The 18,707-nt window shown below is 46.7% G+C and overlaps 1 protein-coding gene across 2 annotated transcripts in view; it reads right to left on the bottom strand.

The window, feature by feature from the left end:
- The window catches only part of VPS37A (VPS37A subunit of ESCRT-I), a 391,970-nt gene that overhangs the window by 92,205 nt on the left and 281,058 nt on the right, over positions 1 to 18,707 (bottom strand). For both annotated transcript variants that reach the window (XM_086962586.1, XM_086962587.1), the window contains exon 10: positions 3,890 to 4,033. In XM_086962586.1, the coding sequence (XP_086818712.1) occupies positions 3,890 to 4,033 (144 nt within the window). The remainder of the gene's footprint in view (positions 1 to 3,889; positions 4,034 to 18,707) is intronic.

An 18,707-nucleotide genomic window follows, 5' to 3' on the forward strand; every position in this document is an offset into this window, starting at 1 on the left:
AGAAGAAGCCCAGGCGCCAGCAGCGCCAGGAGGACGATAGAGTAAGACACCCGAGAGGGTGTAGTGAGGATTCAATAGTAGTTTAAAGCAACCAGCTTCGCAATTGGGTATAAGTGCGTCCTCCCACTTGCATGAGTATATCCGTTTGTATATGATGGCAATGCCACCACCCTCCTTGCCTGGTCTATTACGGCTCACATAGGTGTAGTTATTAGGGAGAGCTGTGGCAATGTCAGGTCCCGAGGAGTCGGTCAGCCAGGTCTCTGTCAAGAACAGGGCCGCCGGACTGTCGGAAACCAAAAGATCAAAAATGTCCCTCCTATGCTTAGGCAGGGACCTACAGTTCAAGCTCATAAAAGTATAATCAGTAGAATGATGCAAGGGGGGGGAGAGTGGCTTGATATGGAACAGGCTTCCAAAATGTAGAACTAGGGATGTGGGTGAGTGATGTTCCAGAGATAAGAGTCAGAGAGCAAACCTGGCAGGAAGTATCACTATTGTCATCTACAAGTGTCGTAAATTGAGAGTAAAAACAAAATCTATACTTAGTTGCGTAACCATCAAGTCTGTGTAAATCGAGTCCACATATGAATATATTATTGTAAATATGGTCAAACCGGAGAGTAATCTGACCTCCACGTGTGTTTGGCAGCGTCCTCTCAATTTATGACGCTGACAGATGACAATAGTGATACTGTAAATGATATTGAGAGTCTTAGCCCTGAGGAAGTCAGTGGTGACTGTAACCACAACGACAAAACACGTGTTGCCTACTGGAATCTGTCAAGACCTTTTGGGTACATATGAATTATGAACTGAATAAAAGAACATTGTGTACTTTGGATCTGCCAAGACTGGATAATCTTTGAACTTTGGTGCTCAGCAGTCTTTGCAATAATTGTGGGGAGCTGTGTCTCCTAAAATGAAAGGTTTGGTGGCTACCTTCTCATCTTGGAGCACCTACGAGGACTCATGTTCAACTGGGCAATTGGGCACACACATTTTTGCGCAAGCACATAACCTTGCCGCCATGCTTTATGTGATAATAATTGATGGTGTAAAGAAATGGCAAATAAAGTTATCCTAAAGAATCTATACTACTATTATAAAGCAAGAACTTTGAACCTTTGAGGCGGGTAAACTCGGGAACCACAGCGCCAATCCACACACCCTATACATCATTGTAATCGTCAGGGTGTGCAGATGGACATAGGCTATATAAACTATAAAAATATGCGTTATTTAAAAAATGTACCTAAAAAAAAAAGTAGTCCCTTCGAAGTAGCGCCGGCCGCGACCTGCGTGCTGACGTCAGGAGCGCGGGGAGCAGCAGCGTCCAGGAGCGCGAGGAGGAGCGGCGGACATGGCGCGGGGGAGAAGCGGTGACCAGCGGCGGACAGGTGTTGAGGACCGGCGGACAGGCGGGAGGAGCGGTGACGAGCGGCAAGGAGCGGCAGAGCGGTGAACTGAGGAGCGGCGGCTGAGGTAAGGCTCCAGAGGACCCACGCACAATGTCGGGGCGGGCGGGGTCCCGGGCTGCTGGACAATGTCGGGGCGGGCGGGGGTCGGGGAAGCCTGATTGCTCCCGGACAAGGTTGGGACGGGCTGCTAGTTACATCATATTTTGGCTAAACAGTCTTTAATCTACATTTTTTTCCCAAATATTTTTGGAGAACATTTTATTTTGAAAGACAAGAAACTGCATCGTAGTTTATCAAGACTGTTTGCAACCATCATCCATGGTCTCCAAGTTGCAAATATTTTTGGTACATTTAATTTTTAATGCACGCAATCCCTAATCGTGGTTCCATTCTTCTGCATGTATCTGCATAGTATGTATTAGTATTCTGGAAGCATTTTAAAAAGCAGCAAACAATTATATTTTGAATTTGTGTAAATGATTTTATATTTACTGTAAGTAAAGCACACTGAACTTATAGCTCACTGTGTTTCCTAAGAGTGCTTACAAATCTTATATACAAGTTTGAACATCTTACACATTCAATTGGGATGTATATCTTGCCTTAACAGAAGCAGGCAATTCTTTTTCCTATACTGTGCGTTATACAACTGACAGAAGCAATAGAGGTTGTGCTGCAGATGATTGGGTCTACTTGTACACGGGACAAAACACACAAGACTAAATACGGTCCTTGATACAAACTAATATGACATGAGTGTCGAGCTATAGGATTCCCTACTCCAGCCAGAGCTGCCACAAAGGTAGCGACCGCAGCAACAACCACAGCAGCCACCAAATCTGCAACAATAGCCCTGGCAAAATCTTCTACCCCATCAGGCGTACACAGTTGCAAAACAGCTGTCACAAAGGTGCAAGCACAACATGAACCACAGCAGTGACAACAGTTTCCACAGCACAAGTAACCCACAGAGGGGACCACAGCAACGGAAATATATGCGACTACATAGACAACAACTTTCACCACAGCAACAACTGCTATCAACACACCAAAGACCATATTAGCAACAACAGCAGCCACAACAGCATGGAGCACATCGACAATCACAGCTACAACCTCAACAAAGACCACAACAACAACCGCCACAACAGGAGCAACCACAGCTTCCAAGATACTAGGGAAAGCAGCGACAAATCCCAGCAAGGGAGAACACCACTGCCGACTATACCTGTAACCACAGCAGGGACAACAGCGACAACGTTTGACACAGGAGCACCAACACAACTCCAATAACAGCAAAAACAGCAGTAACTTTAATTGTAACCACTGAGAAAACAAGCGATGAGTGGAATGCTTGAGATATTCTCTGCACTTGCAACTACTTTGGGCCACATTCCGGTCCATCATTTTTTTTGCTCCGTTTGACACCACAGTCAGGCACCAACTATATGCAAAGTAGCCATGTTCCTTCTCCAACATATAAAGTTCAGTATGAATTGCTAAGCTGTTTTTGTCTGGACATGAATGCAACAATCTCAGACTGGTTCAGCCTTTTGGGTTTCATTGAGCAGGTACAGATTGAGTTCCACGACACAGAAGTTACTACAAGGTATGCATAAACATTTTGCTCATGTTTAGATATATTCTTTGCACATAAAGCACCTCACTGAGGAGAACAAACAATCATTGTCAAACCCAATTGATCTGGCTTTGACCTACTAAGTTATGTGAACAAAGTTATGCACAAATAGGCACAGACTAGTTGTGCCTTGGTTCTCTGCTTTCTGTGTATCCTGTGCTCTGTCTGTGAAATATATGCATGTCTGTGTTTACATGCATCACCATATTGAAAACCAGATTAGTAGGCAAGCCATTGCGTGTTTATATTAAATAGAAACAACAAGAGATGTGAGCGATTATGAGTCACTATTACACAAAGCAGAAAAAGTAAATGAAGGCCACCTATCACTCCGCGTTCTCAAAGAGCTTGTCTGTTCTTTTTCAATTTCTTGTCTTTACATTGTAGGGGGAAGAATTAGAAAAATATTTGAGCTGCTCAAGAGGATTTCTTTTTATAAAGCGTGTTTTTCTTTATAAAAATGTCATGGTTTCCCACACTTTACTGTTTATGAATATTAATAAGTGCCCTATGATGGAGAAATTATGTTTACTAATTTTCTATTTTACCATACAAATACATGAAGGAGACTAACGTCATAAGAAAGCGCAATGTACCATAAATAATTGGATTAGTTGTAGCATCTATAATAATATATGCCAATTACTGTTTTGAACAAAACGTCTAATTAACTGACAGGTTTGTTTTCTGAAACACATAAATAGATGTTTTTATACAGGCAAACTCTGTTTTACATGGAGCTACTAATGGTGATAATATAATTCTGGTGTGAACTTAAAAAGGTCAACATTTGTCTTATGAATAATAAGCAAAATCATTTAATATTTACCGTCCTCTTCTCCATGAAGTTACTAACAAAATCATCAATCTCGGTTTTCCCCTCAAGAAAATCCTCTGCGATGTTGTCAGACTCCTCTTCTGCTTCATGAGCAGAAACTTTCAACCTGGCTTGGAGAGCACTAAGACTGCAACTCTAAGGAAGGACACAAAGACAAAGTGTCACTGCACTGCATCTATATAATGTACAATTTACAAAACAAATAAGCAAGGTGCTCAATATTGTGACTCAAAGTCCTAGTTGTACCGCCTCATTTCTCAGGGCAAAAGGAATATACAGGAAGATCCAAAGCTAGGCTAATGCACAACCATACTAGCCATGGCCACGCTTTAACAGCTTATCTGCTTGCCTCGACTCCAATATTCTCATCATCCATGTGACATACATTCGTGAAGAGCAGTTAATAGTACAGACAAAGCTTGAGTAGGTCTTCAGGGGGATAGGAATTGTAGGTTAAGAAGTGCTGCAATCACTAGAGTAGCTTCCAATTATTCACATGACTCCCTTCTTCAAAATGAATTGAAAGACTCCAAAGCATTAAGAAACCATGAAGAAGGGAAGCAGGAAATTCGGTGCCATAGAGATCTACCCATAAATATCACAATGATAGATGGAGGCCTAGGAGACCTACGTGATGATATAATAGGCATATACAAGGATTAGTCTTAGCACTCAAATGAGAATAAGAAAGAGACAATAGAAAGGACAGATTTCTTGACTGACAGAGACATTGGGTTGAATGGCTTTTTTGTTTAAATCTATGTTATTGGACTTTCTCATTAACAAAGCAAAAAGCCACTTCGGCTATTTATACATTACATACCTTACATTGGCATAGAGTTGGTTTGAGCACAATAATATCACTAAGCATTGCAGATACTTATACATGTTAGGGTTCTGCTCACATCTCGTTCAGGCCTCTACCCCTAATTGCAGTGGGGCTTATCTCTAGGAGCATCCTATCTGGACGACTGCATTGTGCTAGCTGTGAATTAGTCTGCTAGTACGGAAAGCGGGCGATAATGTATGGGGCAAAAAAAAATAAACAGGTGGTGGTACTTCTAACTGGAACAAGTCCTGATCCCGAACCCAACAGATGAGCATGTTTCTTATTACCTTGATCTGTGAGTGTGCATTGCTAAGACTCCCGTAAGTGATGCATGGTCATGTTCGCTGGTGGTGGTCCCTCTATCATGCCTGCTCGGAGTCTGCGTGCCTCCTCTGGTTCACTCTGTGCCGTGGTGTTGGGGACTAGCGTGTCTACGGCATGGTTATGTTCACTCTGTAGGTCACGCATGATCACATCCCAGTTTGCTGCGATTGGGATCTTGCAGAGGCCTAGTGCATCTTCCTGGTGCAGCGCAACACTTTCTGCTTTAGCCCATATCTGCAGGGAGCGAACCCAGGCCAGCGCCTGAGGAGGTTCGGTGGATTTCCATCATTTAGTCATCATCCATTTTGCTACTGCCATTCCCAGGTTGACGAAGCAGGAAGTCACCTTCTGGCTTTTGCTCCTACGGTAAAGATGTAGAATGCATGTTTCCCACACGAGGGGCACTGTGTGCTTTGTGCAATGAGTCAGGGAGTCTGTCACTGCCTTCCAATACCCATGAAGTTGCGGGCAGCTCACCAAAATGTGTAGCGAGTCCGTAAGGCTGCAGCATGGACAGGTGGTGTCCGTGCTGTTAAAAGTATTTGTTGATTTTGGTGTGGACAGATACGGCCTGTGCGTGGTGTAGTATTGTATTAATCGAAGAAAGCACACTTTTTTCGGAACACTGATGGAGCTTTGTAGCACAGTGGTCCACTCAGTCTCAGTGAATGGACGGTGCAAGTCCCCTTCCCAGTGCAGCATCAGGGGTGATAATATTATTGCTGTATGGTGTCTGAGGGATGCAGAAAACCATTTTGTGAGATGCCTGCCCCATCCCATGAGGTGTAGGTATTGGATCGTTTGGTATGTCGGAAGTTCCTGAGTCATGTCACCCCATTGTATGCTCAGGGCTGCTAGGAGCGAGTGGTGCAGTAGGAATTGGCCTGAATGGAGACCGTCCTTCTCAGTCAGTGTGGCATATGGCAGCAAGACGCCCTCCCGGTACAAGTCTCCATGTTGTATAGCCCCACCTCCAACCACTGGCCTAATTCGAGTGACATAGTGATCGCGAAACCCCTGGGCGTACCCTGCAGCAGTTGTGCAGGGGGTATTCAGGTATGCTCGCAACCTTGGGCTTCCTCTTTTCTGGGTTCCACCATCAGAGGAATTACTCACCTACTCAACCGGCAAAAACAAGAGTGCCAAGAAAAACAGCAATCGCTGCAGAGTGCCATAAGTGGAGTTACTGGGTGATCCTAATGCAAAAAAGCAAATTATACCCCATCAAATGGAGATGAAGCCGCTAAATAAGATATCCTCAGGGCATAGGGGACCATAAAAAGAGCGTGACAGCGACTGCTTCATCCTTCAAGGGGCAGTTAGTAGCCTGACAGCTGGGGGTAGGCCTTATCTTGCTCCGTGGTGGCACGGGTGCGGCTCTCTCACGTATTGCTGAGAAGGAGCATGCCCTTCCTGTTTACTAAATAAAGATAATGAAGGATCATTATTCCAGCCCTCTACACAGGAGCATTCCTTACCTTTTCAATCATTAATATTTGCACCTTGGGTTAATGGAGTTCGCTGGATTTGGTGCAATGTTTTTATCAAATTTCTTGTCACCGACACATTATCACATACAAAGAGTAGATCTACAGCTCATCATTGTCACATACAACAGAGCAGATCTACAGCCATTAATAGATTCCAATGGACAAACAACTGTGGTCTGTCTGGAGAACCTATACAGATTTATACATAAATATATATATATATATTCACTGAAAAAAACATAGGTTATAGACCATATATAGTTAGGAATTAGCATTTACAAAACCTTGAAAATTCACTGAAAAAACCATGGGTTATAGACCATATATAGTTAGGAATTCGCATTTACAAAACCTTATTTTACTCACACAAAACCATTGAAATTCCATATATAGTTAGTTGCACTAACTATATATCGCGCACCCGCAATCCACTGCTGATGATGTCACATATTACATATTACATCATTCATGACATGGTCAGTGACAACACTGATGACATCACTGATGACAACATCCAGTGACTGTATGTTTCTGTACAGTTAAAATATGTCTTACATATTGAAGAATGAGTGGATGTATAAGTGTCTGGATGAAGGATTTAGTAGGTGCACGACTGACTGTATGAGTGAGTGATTAAATGTGTCTCACTGAGTGCATGGGTTAGTGACTAAACTGTCTTAATTTGTGCATCATTATGTCTGTTGTTCTGTAAACTGTTGCATGTGTTGATAAGTAGCTATATGAGTAACTATATGGGTTATTGATTGGTTGCCCAAGTATTTGTATGGGAGACTGAGTGTGTGTGTGTGGGTGGCTGGGAGGTGTATGACTCTGTGCATAGATGTGTGAGCAGTTGATTCACTAGATGTATGGGTTCAAAAGTGCATGTGGAAACAGCTGTATGGGCGGTGTGCATGAGTGTATTGGTGAGTGAATGGATATCTCAGTGCTACATGTCAAAGTAAGTACATATGTAAAACACAGTACATGTGAGAGTTGACAAATATAAATAACTGTGCATAAGAGCCAGTGAATGTGTGAGTGGCTGTATGGATCATTGTGAACTTGTATAAGGGATTGTATAAGAGAGTAAATATGTGTTAGTATATGTTTGAATAAGTAAGGTGTGTATAACTGTATAGTTGAGGAAATGGAGGTGTGATTGATTCTTTGCATGACTGACTAGGTGTGTGAGTAACTCCATGGCTGAGTGACAGTCTGTGAGTGTCTGTTTACACTGAGTGTATCTAAGGTTATATTAGAGTCTGAAGAGGTTCATCGTATTATCACATGAATGATATCATCAGTGATGTGATCAGTAATGTCAAATGAGATGTCATCAGTGATGTCATCTGAGATGTCACTGACCATGTCATGAATGATGTAATATATGACATCATCAGCAGTGGATTGCGGGTGCGCGATATACCACCACCACCACCTCCTAGGAAGAGAGTACCACCTCCTCAGGTGGTGGTTGAGCAAGAGGTGCCCCCCCCCCCCCCACACTTCTTGTTGCCTGATTCGGCCAGCTCAATCGATCGAGCATGAGACTCTGTTGTGATCTGAAGAACCGCTGCCTGCGGTGCCTCACTGAGCCGCTTGGCGGAGGCCCCCGAGGGGCGGTGTGGTGGCGCGGACTGGGAGGGGGCGCTTGTCTCCTGCCCCCTCCCCAAGTCTCGCTCGGCCAGCTGAGTTGCGACCACTCTTGCAGCCTACGACATGGAGAGGCCGGGGCGTTGACTAGGCGGGGCCTCCGGCCGCAACCACAGTGCCAACGATTGCTGCTGACGGAGGGGAGACTTGCCGGTGAGAGCCACTGATCTGAAGAACGGCTGCCTGCGGTGCCTCCCTGAACCACTTGACGGAGGCCCCCCAGGGGCGGTGTGGTGGCGCGGACTGGGAGGGGGCGCTTAGCTCCTGCCCCCTCCCCAAGTCTCTCTCGGCCAGCTGAGTTGCGCCTGCTCTTGCTATTACAGCGTCTCACACGCCATCCGGCAAAATTTCACCCACTCTTGCGGTACAGCGACTCTTCCATTCTGGACCTTGTCCCACAATCCGTTTGACCTGAAGACACGTCCTGCGGTGCCCTCGCAATGCGGCCTGGTCCCTGAATGTGTGCAGGGGGACGGTATTCTCGCTCGGCCAGCAGAGTTGCGCCCACTCTTGCGGCCTACGACATGGAGAGGCCGGGGCGTTGACTAGGCGGGGCCTCCGGCCGCAACCACAGCGCCAACGATCGCTGCTAACGGAGGGGAGCCTTGACGGTGAGAGCCACTGATCTGAAGAACCGCTGCCTGCGGTGCCTCCCTGAACCGCTTGACGGAGGCCCCCGAGGGGCGGTGTGGTAGCGCGGACTGGGAGGGGGCGCTTGGCTCCTGCCCCCTCCCCAAGTCTTGTTGCCCTGGTGTGGCCTGAGATCGCCCCCGACATAGGCGGCCGGCTCCCGGGGTCCGGCGGAACTTTTTGCCTTTTGGTGACTCTTCCATTCTGGACCTTGTCCCACAATCCGTTTGATCTGAAGACACGTCCTGCGGCCTGGTCCCTGAATGTGTGCAAGGGGACGGTATTGATTGGATCAAGATGGCGGCTTCACACAAAGCTGACTCAAGTGTTGCTGCTGATGCTATGCAGACAAAAACTGGTTTTCAGTTTGTACATTCTTCAGGATTTTTCCATCCAAGGCTGGTTGAGAGTTTGTAGAACGATAGCTTCAGATTTTCAACATACTACTCTTCAACATTCTTCATAAATGTAATTCTGGTCCTGCCGCTACTTATTGGAGACATTAAACTATACTCTGGACCTGCCTGGCCTTGACCAAAATGGCACCAGTATGGGAGCGACTTGCATCTCCTTATGACGTTCTAGTTACTTAGCCTTGACGTTGTGCACATGGCGGGCGGGGAAGGGTACTGACTGGGAATACGGACAACCCTATTGATGTCGATTTTTCATTATTGATTATTGTATTAATAAAGCTTCGAAGTAATGTAACCCATGATACTCGCCCATGGTGTGCGTATAGACGATTTTATTGTAACTGATCCTGTTATACTTTCAATTATAAAATCAACCTTCACTGATCCTGCAACCGTTTGTCACGTTCAGTTTTTTCAATTAAATGGCTCGCTTGTTACATACTCCTATACCCCTGGCTTTTGACCCTTTCCTACGCGCGGTCTGTACTACCGCCCTCGGGCGATCTATGTAATGAACAGACTACCATTGCCGAAACACAAGGGAATGCATCTCAGAGAGATAAGTCAAATACGTGGTAGATAAAAACATTTTCGTGTTTATGCACGCTGATGTGCTTTGAACGATGCCCCCCCTCCTCATCATTTAGATTACCACCGCCCATTGCACAAAAGCGTACCGGGTGCTCCCCACGCAAAAAAAAAACTATTTTTTTTTTTTTGCCCCGCGGGGCCCTTTTAAAGCCTCTACATCAAACCTAGGGGGTCAGGGAGGATCTACTATGCCCTCTAATGGTCATTTCCCCCTTCGTTTTGGCCTCCTCTTGTCTCTCGATCCTACCGAGAGACAAGATGGCGGCCGCTCCAGACTGTTTAGAATGTTGACAGACACCGGAGAGCCAATCAGCTTCGCTTCACGAAGTTCCGTTTCGCGTCAAGTACGCGAACCGGAGCGCTACCCGGAGCGCTGTCACAGATATATATATTTTTTTGAACGTTAATTTATCAAAATCCACTGGAGCACATATATTGAGACCTAGCAAAGGCACATCGGGCTAACAGTCCCTACAATTTTGCCAAGTTTCATGCAAATCCATTCAGCCGTTCGAGCTAAAAGTGAGGCCAACCGCCCTATGGAAATTAACATGGGAAAAACGCGTTTTGGGCCCCCCCTTTTTTCTCGGCCCCCCCTTGACGAACCCCCCCAAATTTTCAGGGGCTGCTCAGAAACAAAATGTGCCATTTTCCTGACAATTTCAGCCAATTCCGTCCACAAACGCCAAAGTTATTAGACATAGAATTTTCAAAAATCCCATAGAGAAAAAATCCTAACTATATATACCTACTGGCGACCGCCAGTAGGTAATATATATATATGTATATATACATTCACTGAAAAAACTATAGGTTTTAGGGGTATTATAGTTAGGTGGACATTTCACTCGTACAAAACCATTGAAATTCCTCCATTATAGTTAGTTGTACTAAGTATAACTCGTGCGCCCGCAATCCACTGCTGATGATGTCACATATTACATCATTCAGGACTAGTCAGTGACATCACTGATGACATCAATTATAACATCTCAAATGACATCCTTGTTGGACCCCCTGAGCAGGCCTAGGGGGTCAGATTGTTTCTACCCTGCCCCCTTTTTGCATTTTTTATGTTTGTCACAAGATGGCTGCCAACACTTCCTGATTTGGAGTGCTGACAGCCAATTAGAATACAGCTTGTGCACGGCAGGGTGCACTTAGGGTGCGTGAATCCTGCGCAGCCATAAATATATATGTACTTTTAAATGTAGTTTTCCCAGGAACTACTGAACGGAATTACACCATTTAAGCAAAAGGCACGAGTCTGAACTAAGGACTACCTCTTTGCGAAATTTGGTGTGATTCCGTTCAGCAGTTCGGGCTGTAGCTGCGGCTAAAGGTCCCTATGGAAAATTGTATGGGGAAAATACATTTGGGGCCCCCCCTTTTTCTCTGCCCCCGCTTGACGAATCACCCCGAGACTTTCAGGATAGGAGCGGACCGGAGATGGCCATTAGTTTTGAAAATTTCGCGAAGATTCGTCAACCGGCGCCAAAGTTATTCCAATAGAATGTTGTGGATTTCCTATGGAAAATAGGTCCTAACTATAACTACCTACTGGCGACCGCCTGTAGGTAATATATATATATATATATATATATATATATATAAATATAATTGAAGGTTCTACATACATTAATGGTGTTGTATTCACTTAAAAAGCAAAGGTTAAATGGATGTTAAAGTTAGGAAATAGAATTTAAAAAACCAAAGAAATTCACTGTAAAAAACAAACATTACAGGGACATTATAGTTAGGCTCAGATTTTAATAGTACAAAACCATAGAAATTTAGCAGTTATATTTACCGGAGCTAACTAGAACTTGCGCCCTAGCAATGCACTGCTTATGACCTTACATATTACATCACTCATGACATGGTCAGTGACATCCCTGATGACATCTCAAATTATATCATTGTATGAGTGTTAGTGTTTCGTAAACGATTCTGAGACTTAAAGACATATACTAAGGTACAGCATAAGTTAAAGTACAATTTTTCTGTACTAGTAATTAGTCATATTATTTCTAACATATCTCACCTAAGTGGCTATGTGGCTTTATCAGTGTGTGTAAGTAGATGTCTGAGTGGTTGTAGGGGTGTGTGAGTGGCTGTATGGATGTGTTAGTGGGTATGAGAGCAGCTGTATGGGTAAGTGAGTTGCTGTGTGTGTGGCTATATAGAGTGAGTGAGCAGCTGTGAGAGTGGCTGTATGGGTGAGTGAGTAACTTAGTGCATGTGAGTGGTTGTATTGAAGAGTAAATGTCTGTGTGAGTGGCTATAAGAGTGAGTGAGTGGGCTTGTGAGTGGTTATAAGGATGTGTGAATGAGTATGTAAGTGGTTGAATGGGTGTGTGAGTGATTGGATGGGTGAGTGATTGCTGTGGCAGTGGCTTTAAGGGTAAGTGAGGGGGTGTGTAAGTAGCAGTATTGGTGAGTGAGTAGCAGTGTGATTGAATGTGTGGGTGTGTGGGAGTACCTGTATGGGCAGCCTTTAACACTGTATCCCACCACACACTGATTGAAAAACTCCACCACATCAGCATCTAAGGGTATGCATTCAGATGGATCACCTCCTTCCTCACTGGATGATCCACATCCCACCTCTGAACCCAAGGAGATCACCTGCAGTGTTCCCGAGGGCTCATCCCTAGGCCTCATGCTCTTCAACGCATATATGTCCCTGTTGGCCAACTTTGTCAGAGCCCACGGTCTCAACATAATTTCCTAGACAGACAACACCTAACTCATCCCCACACTCACCAGCAACCCCCCCACCACCAGAACAAACTTCACAGATGCATGACATATGCCGCTGACTGAATGAAGAACAACTGTTTGCAGATGAACTCAGACAAGACAGAAGTACTAATCTTTGGCAATAGCAGAAACACATGGAATGACTCCTGGTGGCCACCAGACACAGGGCCTGCACCCACTCCACCCAACCACTTCAGAAACCTAGGAATCATCATTGACAACAAGCTCACCATGAAATCCTAGATCAACGTCGTCTTCTCTGCCTGCTTCCTCACCCTGCGCATGCTACATAAGACCTTTAAGTGGCTATTCCTACACATGAGATGCACTGTGACACAAGCCCTCACCACTAACCGACAGGACTATGGCAATGCCCACAACGTAGAAATCACCTCCTACAGAGACTTCAGACCATAGAGAACGCCACAGCCAGGCTCGTCCTTCGTCTTCCCCAACGAACCCACATCACACCCCACCTCAGGAAACTCCACTAGCTCCCCATACAGAAGAGATGCCAATTCAAACTGCTTATCCACAAACACAAGGCTCTACAAAACCAAGGGTCTGCCTACATTAACCACTACCTGAATTTCCACTAACCATTGTGAAGACTACGCTCTGCCTCCCTTTCACTTGTCCATACTACCTGCATCTACTGAAGCAGAAGTGGAGGACGCTCCTTCTCCCACATCACAGCAAAGACCTGAACAGCCTCCCCACACAACTCCAGACTATCACCTCACTCCCGGGACTCCGAATGGCCCTTAGGACCTAGCTGTTCTAATAAGCCTCTGGGACCTGCAAAGCCTGGATACTCTATCGGGTGACTGACCGCGCTTCATAAAGCCTGATTGAGTGGCCATGTGAGTTTCTGTATGGCTGACTGAGTGGGTGTGTGAGTGGCTGTAAGGGAGTATGAGTGAATGTGTAAGTGTCTGTATGACTGGATGTGTGAGTGGCTGTATTGGTGAGTGAGAGGGTGCTTGAGTGGCTGTAGGGGTGAGTTAGTGGGTGTGTTAGTGGCAGTATGAGTGAGTGGATGTGCAAGTGGCTCTATGGAGGAGTGATTGGTTGTGTGAGTACTGGTATTGGTCTGTGAATGAGTATGTGAGGGGTTGTGTGGGAGTGGAGATATGATAGGTTCTATGGGGGTGTGAGAGTACATTTGTGGATAATGTCATCAGTGATGCCATCCGAGATGCCATCAGTGATGTTACTGACCATTTTATGAGTGATGTTATATGTCAATCAATCAATCAATCAATCAATCAGTGGTTTATAGAGCGCGCTACTCACCCGCGAGGGTCTCAAGGCGCTGGGGGCGGGGGGGGGGGGGGAATAAAGCTGCCCTGGGTCAGTCAAAAAGCCAGGTCTTGAGGTCTTCCCTGAACGTGACAGGGAGGGAGGGAGTTCCAGGTCTTGGCTGCAATGTAGGAGAAAGACCACCCGCCCGACCTGCTTTTGTGGATGCGGGGGACCTCAGCCAGGGCGAGGTCGGCAGAACGAGGGTTCCTCCTGGGTGCGTGGAAACATAATCGGTCTTTGAGGTATTTGGGTCCGATGTTGAGGGATTTGTAGACGTGGGTGAGGAGTTTGTAGGTGACCCTCTTTTCGACGGGGAGCCAGTGAAGGTTCTGCAGGTGTTGGGTCATGAGTTTGTGGCGAGGTGTCCCCAGGACTAGTCTGGCTGCAGCGTTCTGGATGGTCTGGAGCTTATGTAGGAGAGTTTTGTTGATTCCGGCATAGAGGGCGTTGCTGTAGTCGAGTCTGCTGGTGAGGAGTGCATGGGTGACGGTCCTTCTGTAATCAGGGGGGATCCATTTGAATGTCTTACGGAGGATGTAGAGGCATTTGAAACTGTCTGAGGAAACAGCGTTGATTTGGCGGTTCATGGAGAGAGAAGAGTCGAGGATTATGCTGAGGTTCTGGACGTGGTTTGTAGGGGTGGGAGGGCTCCCGAGGGCCACCACGTGTTGTCCCAGACAGAGGTGCAAGGTCCGAGGATGAGGACCTCGGTCTTCTCGGAGTTGAGCTTTAGGTAGCAGTCCTTCATCCAGGTTGGCACGTTTCTCATCCCTTCTTGGAAGCTGAGTCTGGTCATTTCTGGTTTCTTGGTAAGGGAGAGGATGAGTTGGGTGTTGTCATCGTAGGATACAATGCTGAGCCCATGTTGTCTGACTATGGCGGCGATGGGGGCCATGTAGATGTTGAAGAGTGTCGGGCTTAGTGAGGATCCTTGGGGTACTCCGCAGACGATGTCAGTTGGGTCGGAGAGGCAAGGGGGGGAGTCTGACCCTCTGGGTTCTGCCGGAGAGGAAGGATCGTATCTAGTCGAGGGCGGATCCCTGTATTCCCATATTGTGGAGCCTGGCAGCTAGTGTGCGATGAGGGACGGTGTCGAAGGCGGTGGAGAGGTCTAAGAGGATGAGAGCTGTGGTGTGTCCCTGGTCGAGCAGCATGCGTATGTCGTCGGTGGCAGCGAGGAGGGCGGTCTCAGTGCTGTGGTTCCTGCGGAAGTCGGACCGGGAGGTGTCCAGAATGCAGTTTTCCTCAATGAAGGCAGTGAGCTGGGCGTTCACAAGTCTATCAGTAACTTTTGCTGCGAAGGGGACAAGAGAGATTGGTCGGTAGTTCTTCAGGTCGGTAGGGTTGGTCGTTAGTTTTTTGAGGAGGGGTTTCACCTCTGCGCATTTTCAGTCGTCGGGGCAGGTGCCGGATGTGAGGGAGGAGTTGATAGTGTGGCCTAGTTCGGGAGCGATGGCAGCGGCGGTCCTGTGGCAGATGTGCGGGGGGCAAGGGTCCGTTGGGGCTCCGGAGTGATTTTTCTTCATGGTTGAGGTGATGAGCTCGACGGACGCGGTGTCCCAGGAGGTGATGGTCAGTTTCTCTGCGGTGGTGGGTGGTGTGGTGCTGTCGTCTGTCGGCTCGCTGAAATTGAATATGTGCGGTCGTAAGTAGTGTGTTGCAGGCATAAGGTATAGTTAGCTTGGGTAACTATAACTGCTGAATTTCTATGGTTTTGTATGATTGAAATCTGAGCCCAACTACAAAGTTCCTGTACCATTTGTTTTTTTGTGTGAATTTCTAAGGTTTTTTAATTTTACATCCTAACTGTAACCTGCAATCTCTGACAGTGAGTGTGTGAGTGAGAGTGTCTCAGTGGGTGTATCAGTGAGTTTGTGAGTGGCTCAATGGATGTGCGAGTGGGTATGTGAGCATCTGAGTGGGTGCGTGAGTGTCTGGATCTGTGAGTGGGTGTCAGAGTGGGTTTGCGACTGCCTCCATACATGTGTGTCAGTCTGTGAGTGAGTGCATGAGTGTCTGAGTGGTTCTGTAAGTGGGTGGATGAGTCTCTAAGTGAGTGCCTGAGTCTTTAAGTAAGTCTATGAGTAGGTGCATGAGTCTCTGAGTGGGTCTGAGTGAGTGCATGCGTTTCTCAGTGGGTGTGTGAGTGAGTGCATGACGGTCTGTGAGTGGGTGTGTGAGTCTGATTGGGTGTGTGAGTCTGATTAGGTGTGTGAGTCTGAGTGGGTGTGTGAGAGTCTGAGCGGGTGTGTGAGAGTCTGAGTGGGTGCGTGAGTCTTTGCGTGGGTCTGCGAGTGTCTGTGAGTCTGAGCGGGTTGGTGAGTGGGTCTGTGAGTACATGCAAGAGTGTTTGAGTGAGTTTGCTAGTGCCTCCATGACAATGTGAGTCAGTCTGTGACTGAGTGCATGAGTGTGAGTGGATCTGTGAGTGTGTGTATCTGAGTGGGTCTGTGAGTGGGTCCATGAGTGTCTGGGTGGGTGCGAGAGGGTCTTGATCTGTGGGTGGGTGTCAGATGTCTGAGTGGGTTTGCTTCTGCCTCCATAACTGTGTGAGGGAGTGCATGAGTGTCTGAGTGGGTCTGTACGTGGGTGCATGATTCTCTAAGTGAGTAGGTGTGTGAGTCTGTGAATGAATATGTGAGTGATTGCGTGAATCTCTGGGTGGGTGGATGAGTCTTAGACTGGGTATGTGAGTGGGTGCATGAGAGTCTCAGCTGGTCTGTGAGTGGGTGCATGAGTCAACGAGTAGGTCTCTGAGTGAGATGAGTTTCTCAGTGGGTCTGTGAGTGCATGAGTCGCTGAGTAGATCTGGGAGTTGGTGTGTGAGTGTTCTCTTTTTTGCCATCTTCTGCTTTGTTTTGCCTTTTCTGCTTGTTTTTTTGCCATATGTTTTATCTTTTATATTTGTTTTTCCCCCGTTTTGCCCTCATTTTGCTGTTTTGTCTTTCCTGTTCATTTTCTCGTTTTTCTACCCTCTGCTTTGCTTTTTCTTCTCTCCGTTTTGCCTCTTAAGAGCCCCGGGGACCACCACCAACTCCCTGGGGCTCTACTGATATTAAGGAGGCGGGCCACAGGGACCCCCCTCCATTTAATGCCAAGAGTCCCGGGAACTGCCACCTCCTGGGGCTTTATTTCAACCAAAGGAGGGAGCCACACAGACCACCCCTCCTAGAGCGTTCATATGTCCCTGGGACTCCCACCTCCCCATGGCCAACTTGGAAAATTATGCAGCGGGCCACATGTATCCCCGGGCCCCTTGGACCACTACCTTCCCGGGGCTAAATACATTCTTTAAAGCGGGAGGGGGCCACTACGAGCTGTCAGCCCATGCTGATTCTTTGTGTTCATGCAGTGAAAGAGCTGCACCCAAGGGTCAAGGAGAGGTAAAGCTGCCATAGAAATGGCAAGACAAGGGCTTCTTATGATCATGTGGTTACGGTGTTATTAGCTCCTCGTCATCGATTGCTTTGATTGAGGTGCTTTAGCAGTTGTAACTTTAAGCCATACAAATCTTTCCAAGCTCAGGATGAGGATGCACATTCATTAAATATAATGCCAAAGCAGTGTTATTCTTTTCTTATTGTTAAGGTAAGACGCAGAGCAGCTCTAAAATGTTAATGTATGATGGCGCTGAACAACATTGATTCTCTGAATGTGTAGATAGGTTACTCTGTAACTTGCTGTGTTTTATACACATGTGCTTTGGTAAAGAGACAGATGGCCTCCCTCCCCCACCATAATTGGCCAAACTGTCTAAGAGCTCCCAGCTCCCATTAGCCATGCTTTTACATTGAATGAGAGATTCTGTGTTTTTAAGCCTTTTCTTTTGCACTAAAAGGTTTTCAGAAAATGATTGCCTTGCATACTCATAACTGCTGTGTTTTACTTGTGCTGTATCACTTTAAAGTGTCACATATAAGTTGTTGAAATGCCACACATAAGTACCTTGAGAATATGGAAATGTCACACATAGGTAAACTAAAACCTTGGAAGTTATGGATGGGAGCCTCAAGCCCCCCGTGGTCCCGACTGGCCCCCCACCTCCTGCGGGTGCCAGCATCGCTATTGCACACAGGGAGCTGCTGAAAATGCAGCTCCCTGTGTGCAAGAGCAATAGTGTCATCTCTTTCCCTGCCTGCATGTCTGGGGGAAAGGAAAGAGATGAACCCTCTGCTTCCAGCCAGTGAGAGCACTTTGAAAGCTTCTGCCGGCTGGAAGTGTTTTCTGTTGCTTGATGGGAGCTGTCAGCTCCAGCCAAGCAAAATCAAACAGCTATGTCCCAGGGGTGGGCACCCCGAGACATAGCAGGAGCTCGGGCTGGCCCGAGGAGGTGGTGGTCCCTGGGGCCGTATAGGACTCTGGAGTGGGGCCGCATGGCCCCCCAGGTAGTATTATTTATTGTTTAGTCCCCGGTCAGGTGGTGGTGCCCAGGGCTTCCTAGATGTCCATGAGGGGGGTCCGTACAGCCCTCCTCCATGATTTAAAACAAAGTCCTGGGGAGGTAAGGGTCCACAGGGCTTCTTAGAAGCCCAGGAGGGAGGTCTGCATGCCCCCCCCTCAATTATTTTAAACAAAGCACTGGGAAGGTGGTGTTCCCCTGGGCTCAATTAGCCTTAGGAGGGGTGGGGGTCCTATGTGCCCCCTCCTTTTCTAAAATAAAAAATACCCCCGGGAACTGGCCCATCCAGGGACTCTATTTAAAACAAGTGTGAGAGCCTGCGCTTTTATTTATGTTGGTTTTGCTGCTGATTCACAGCTCTGCCACGTTTCTGCAGTAAAAACAATTTTTTTTAAAATTGCTTTTT

This window comes from Lissotriton vulgaris, chromosome 3_1, assembly GCF_964263255.1.
Source record: "Lissotriton vulgaris chromosome 3_1, aLisVul1.2, whole genome shotgun sequence".
Taxonomy (NCBI): domain Eukaryota; kingdom Metazoa; phylum Chordata; class Amphibia; order Caudata; family Salamandridae; genus Lissotriton; species Lissotriton vulgaris.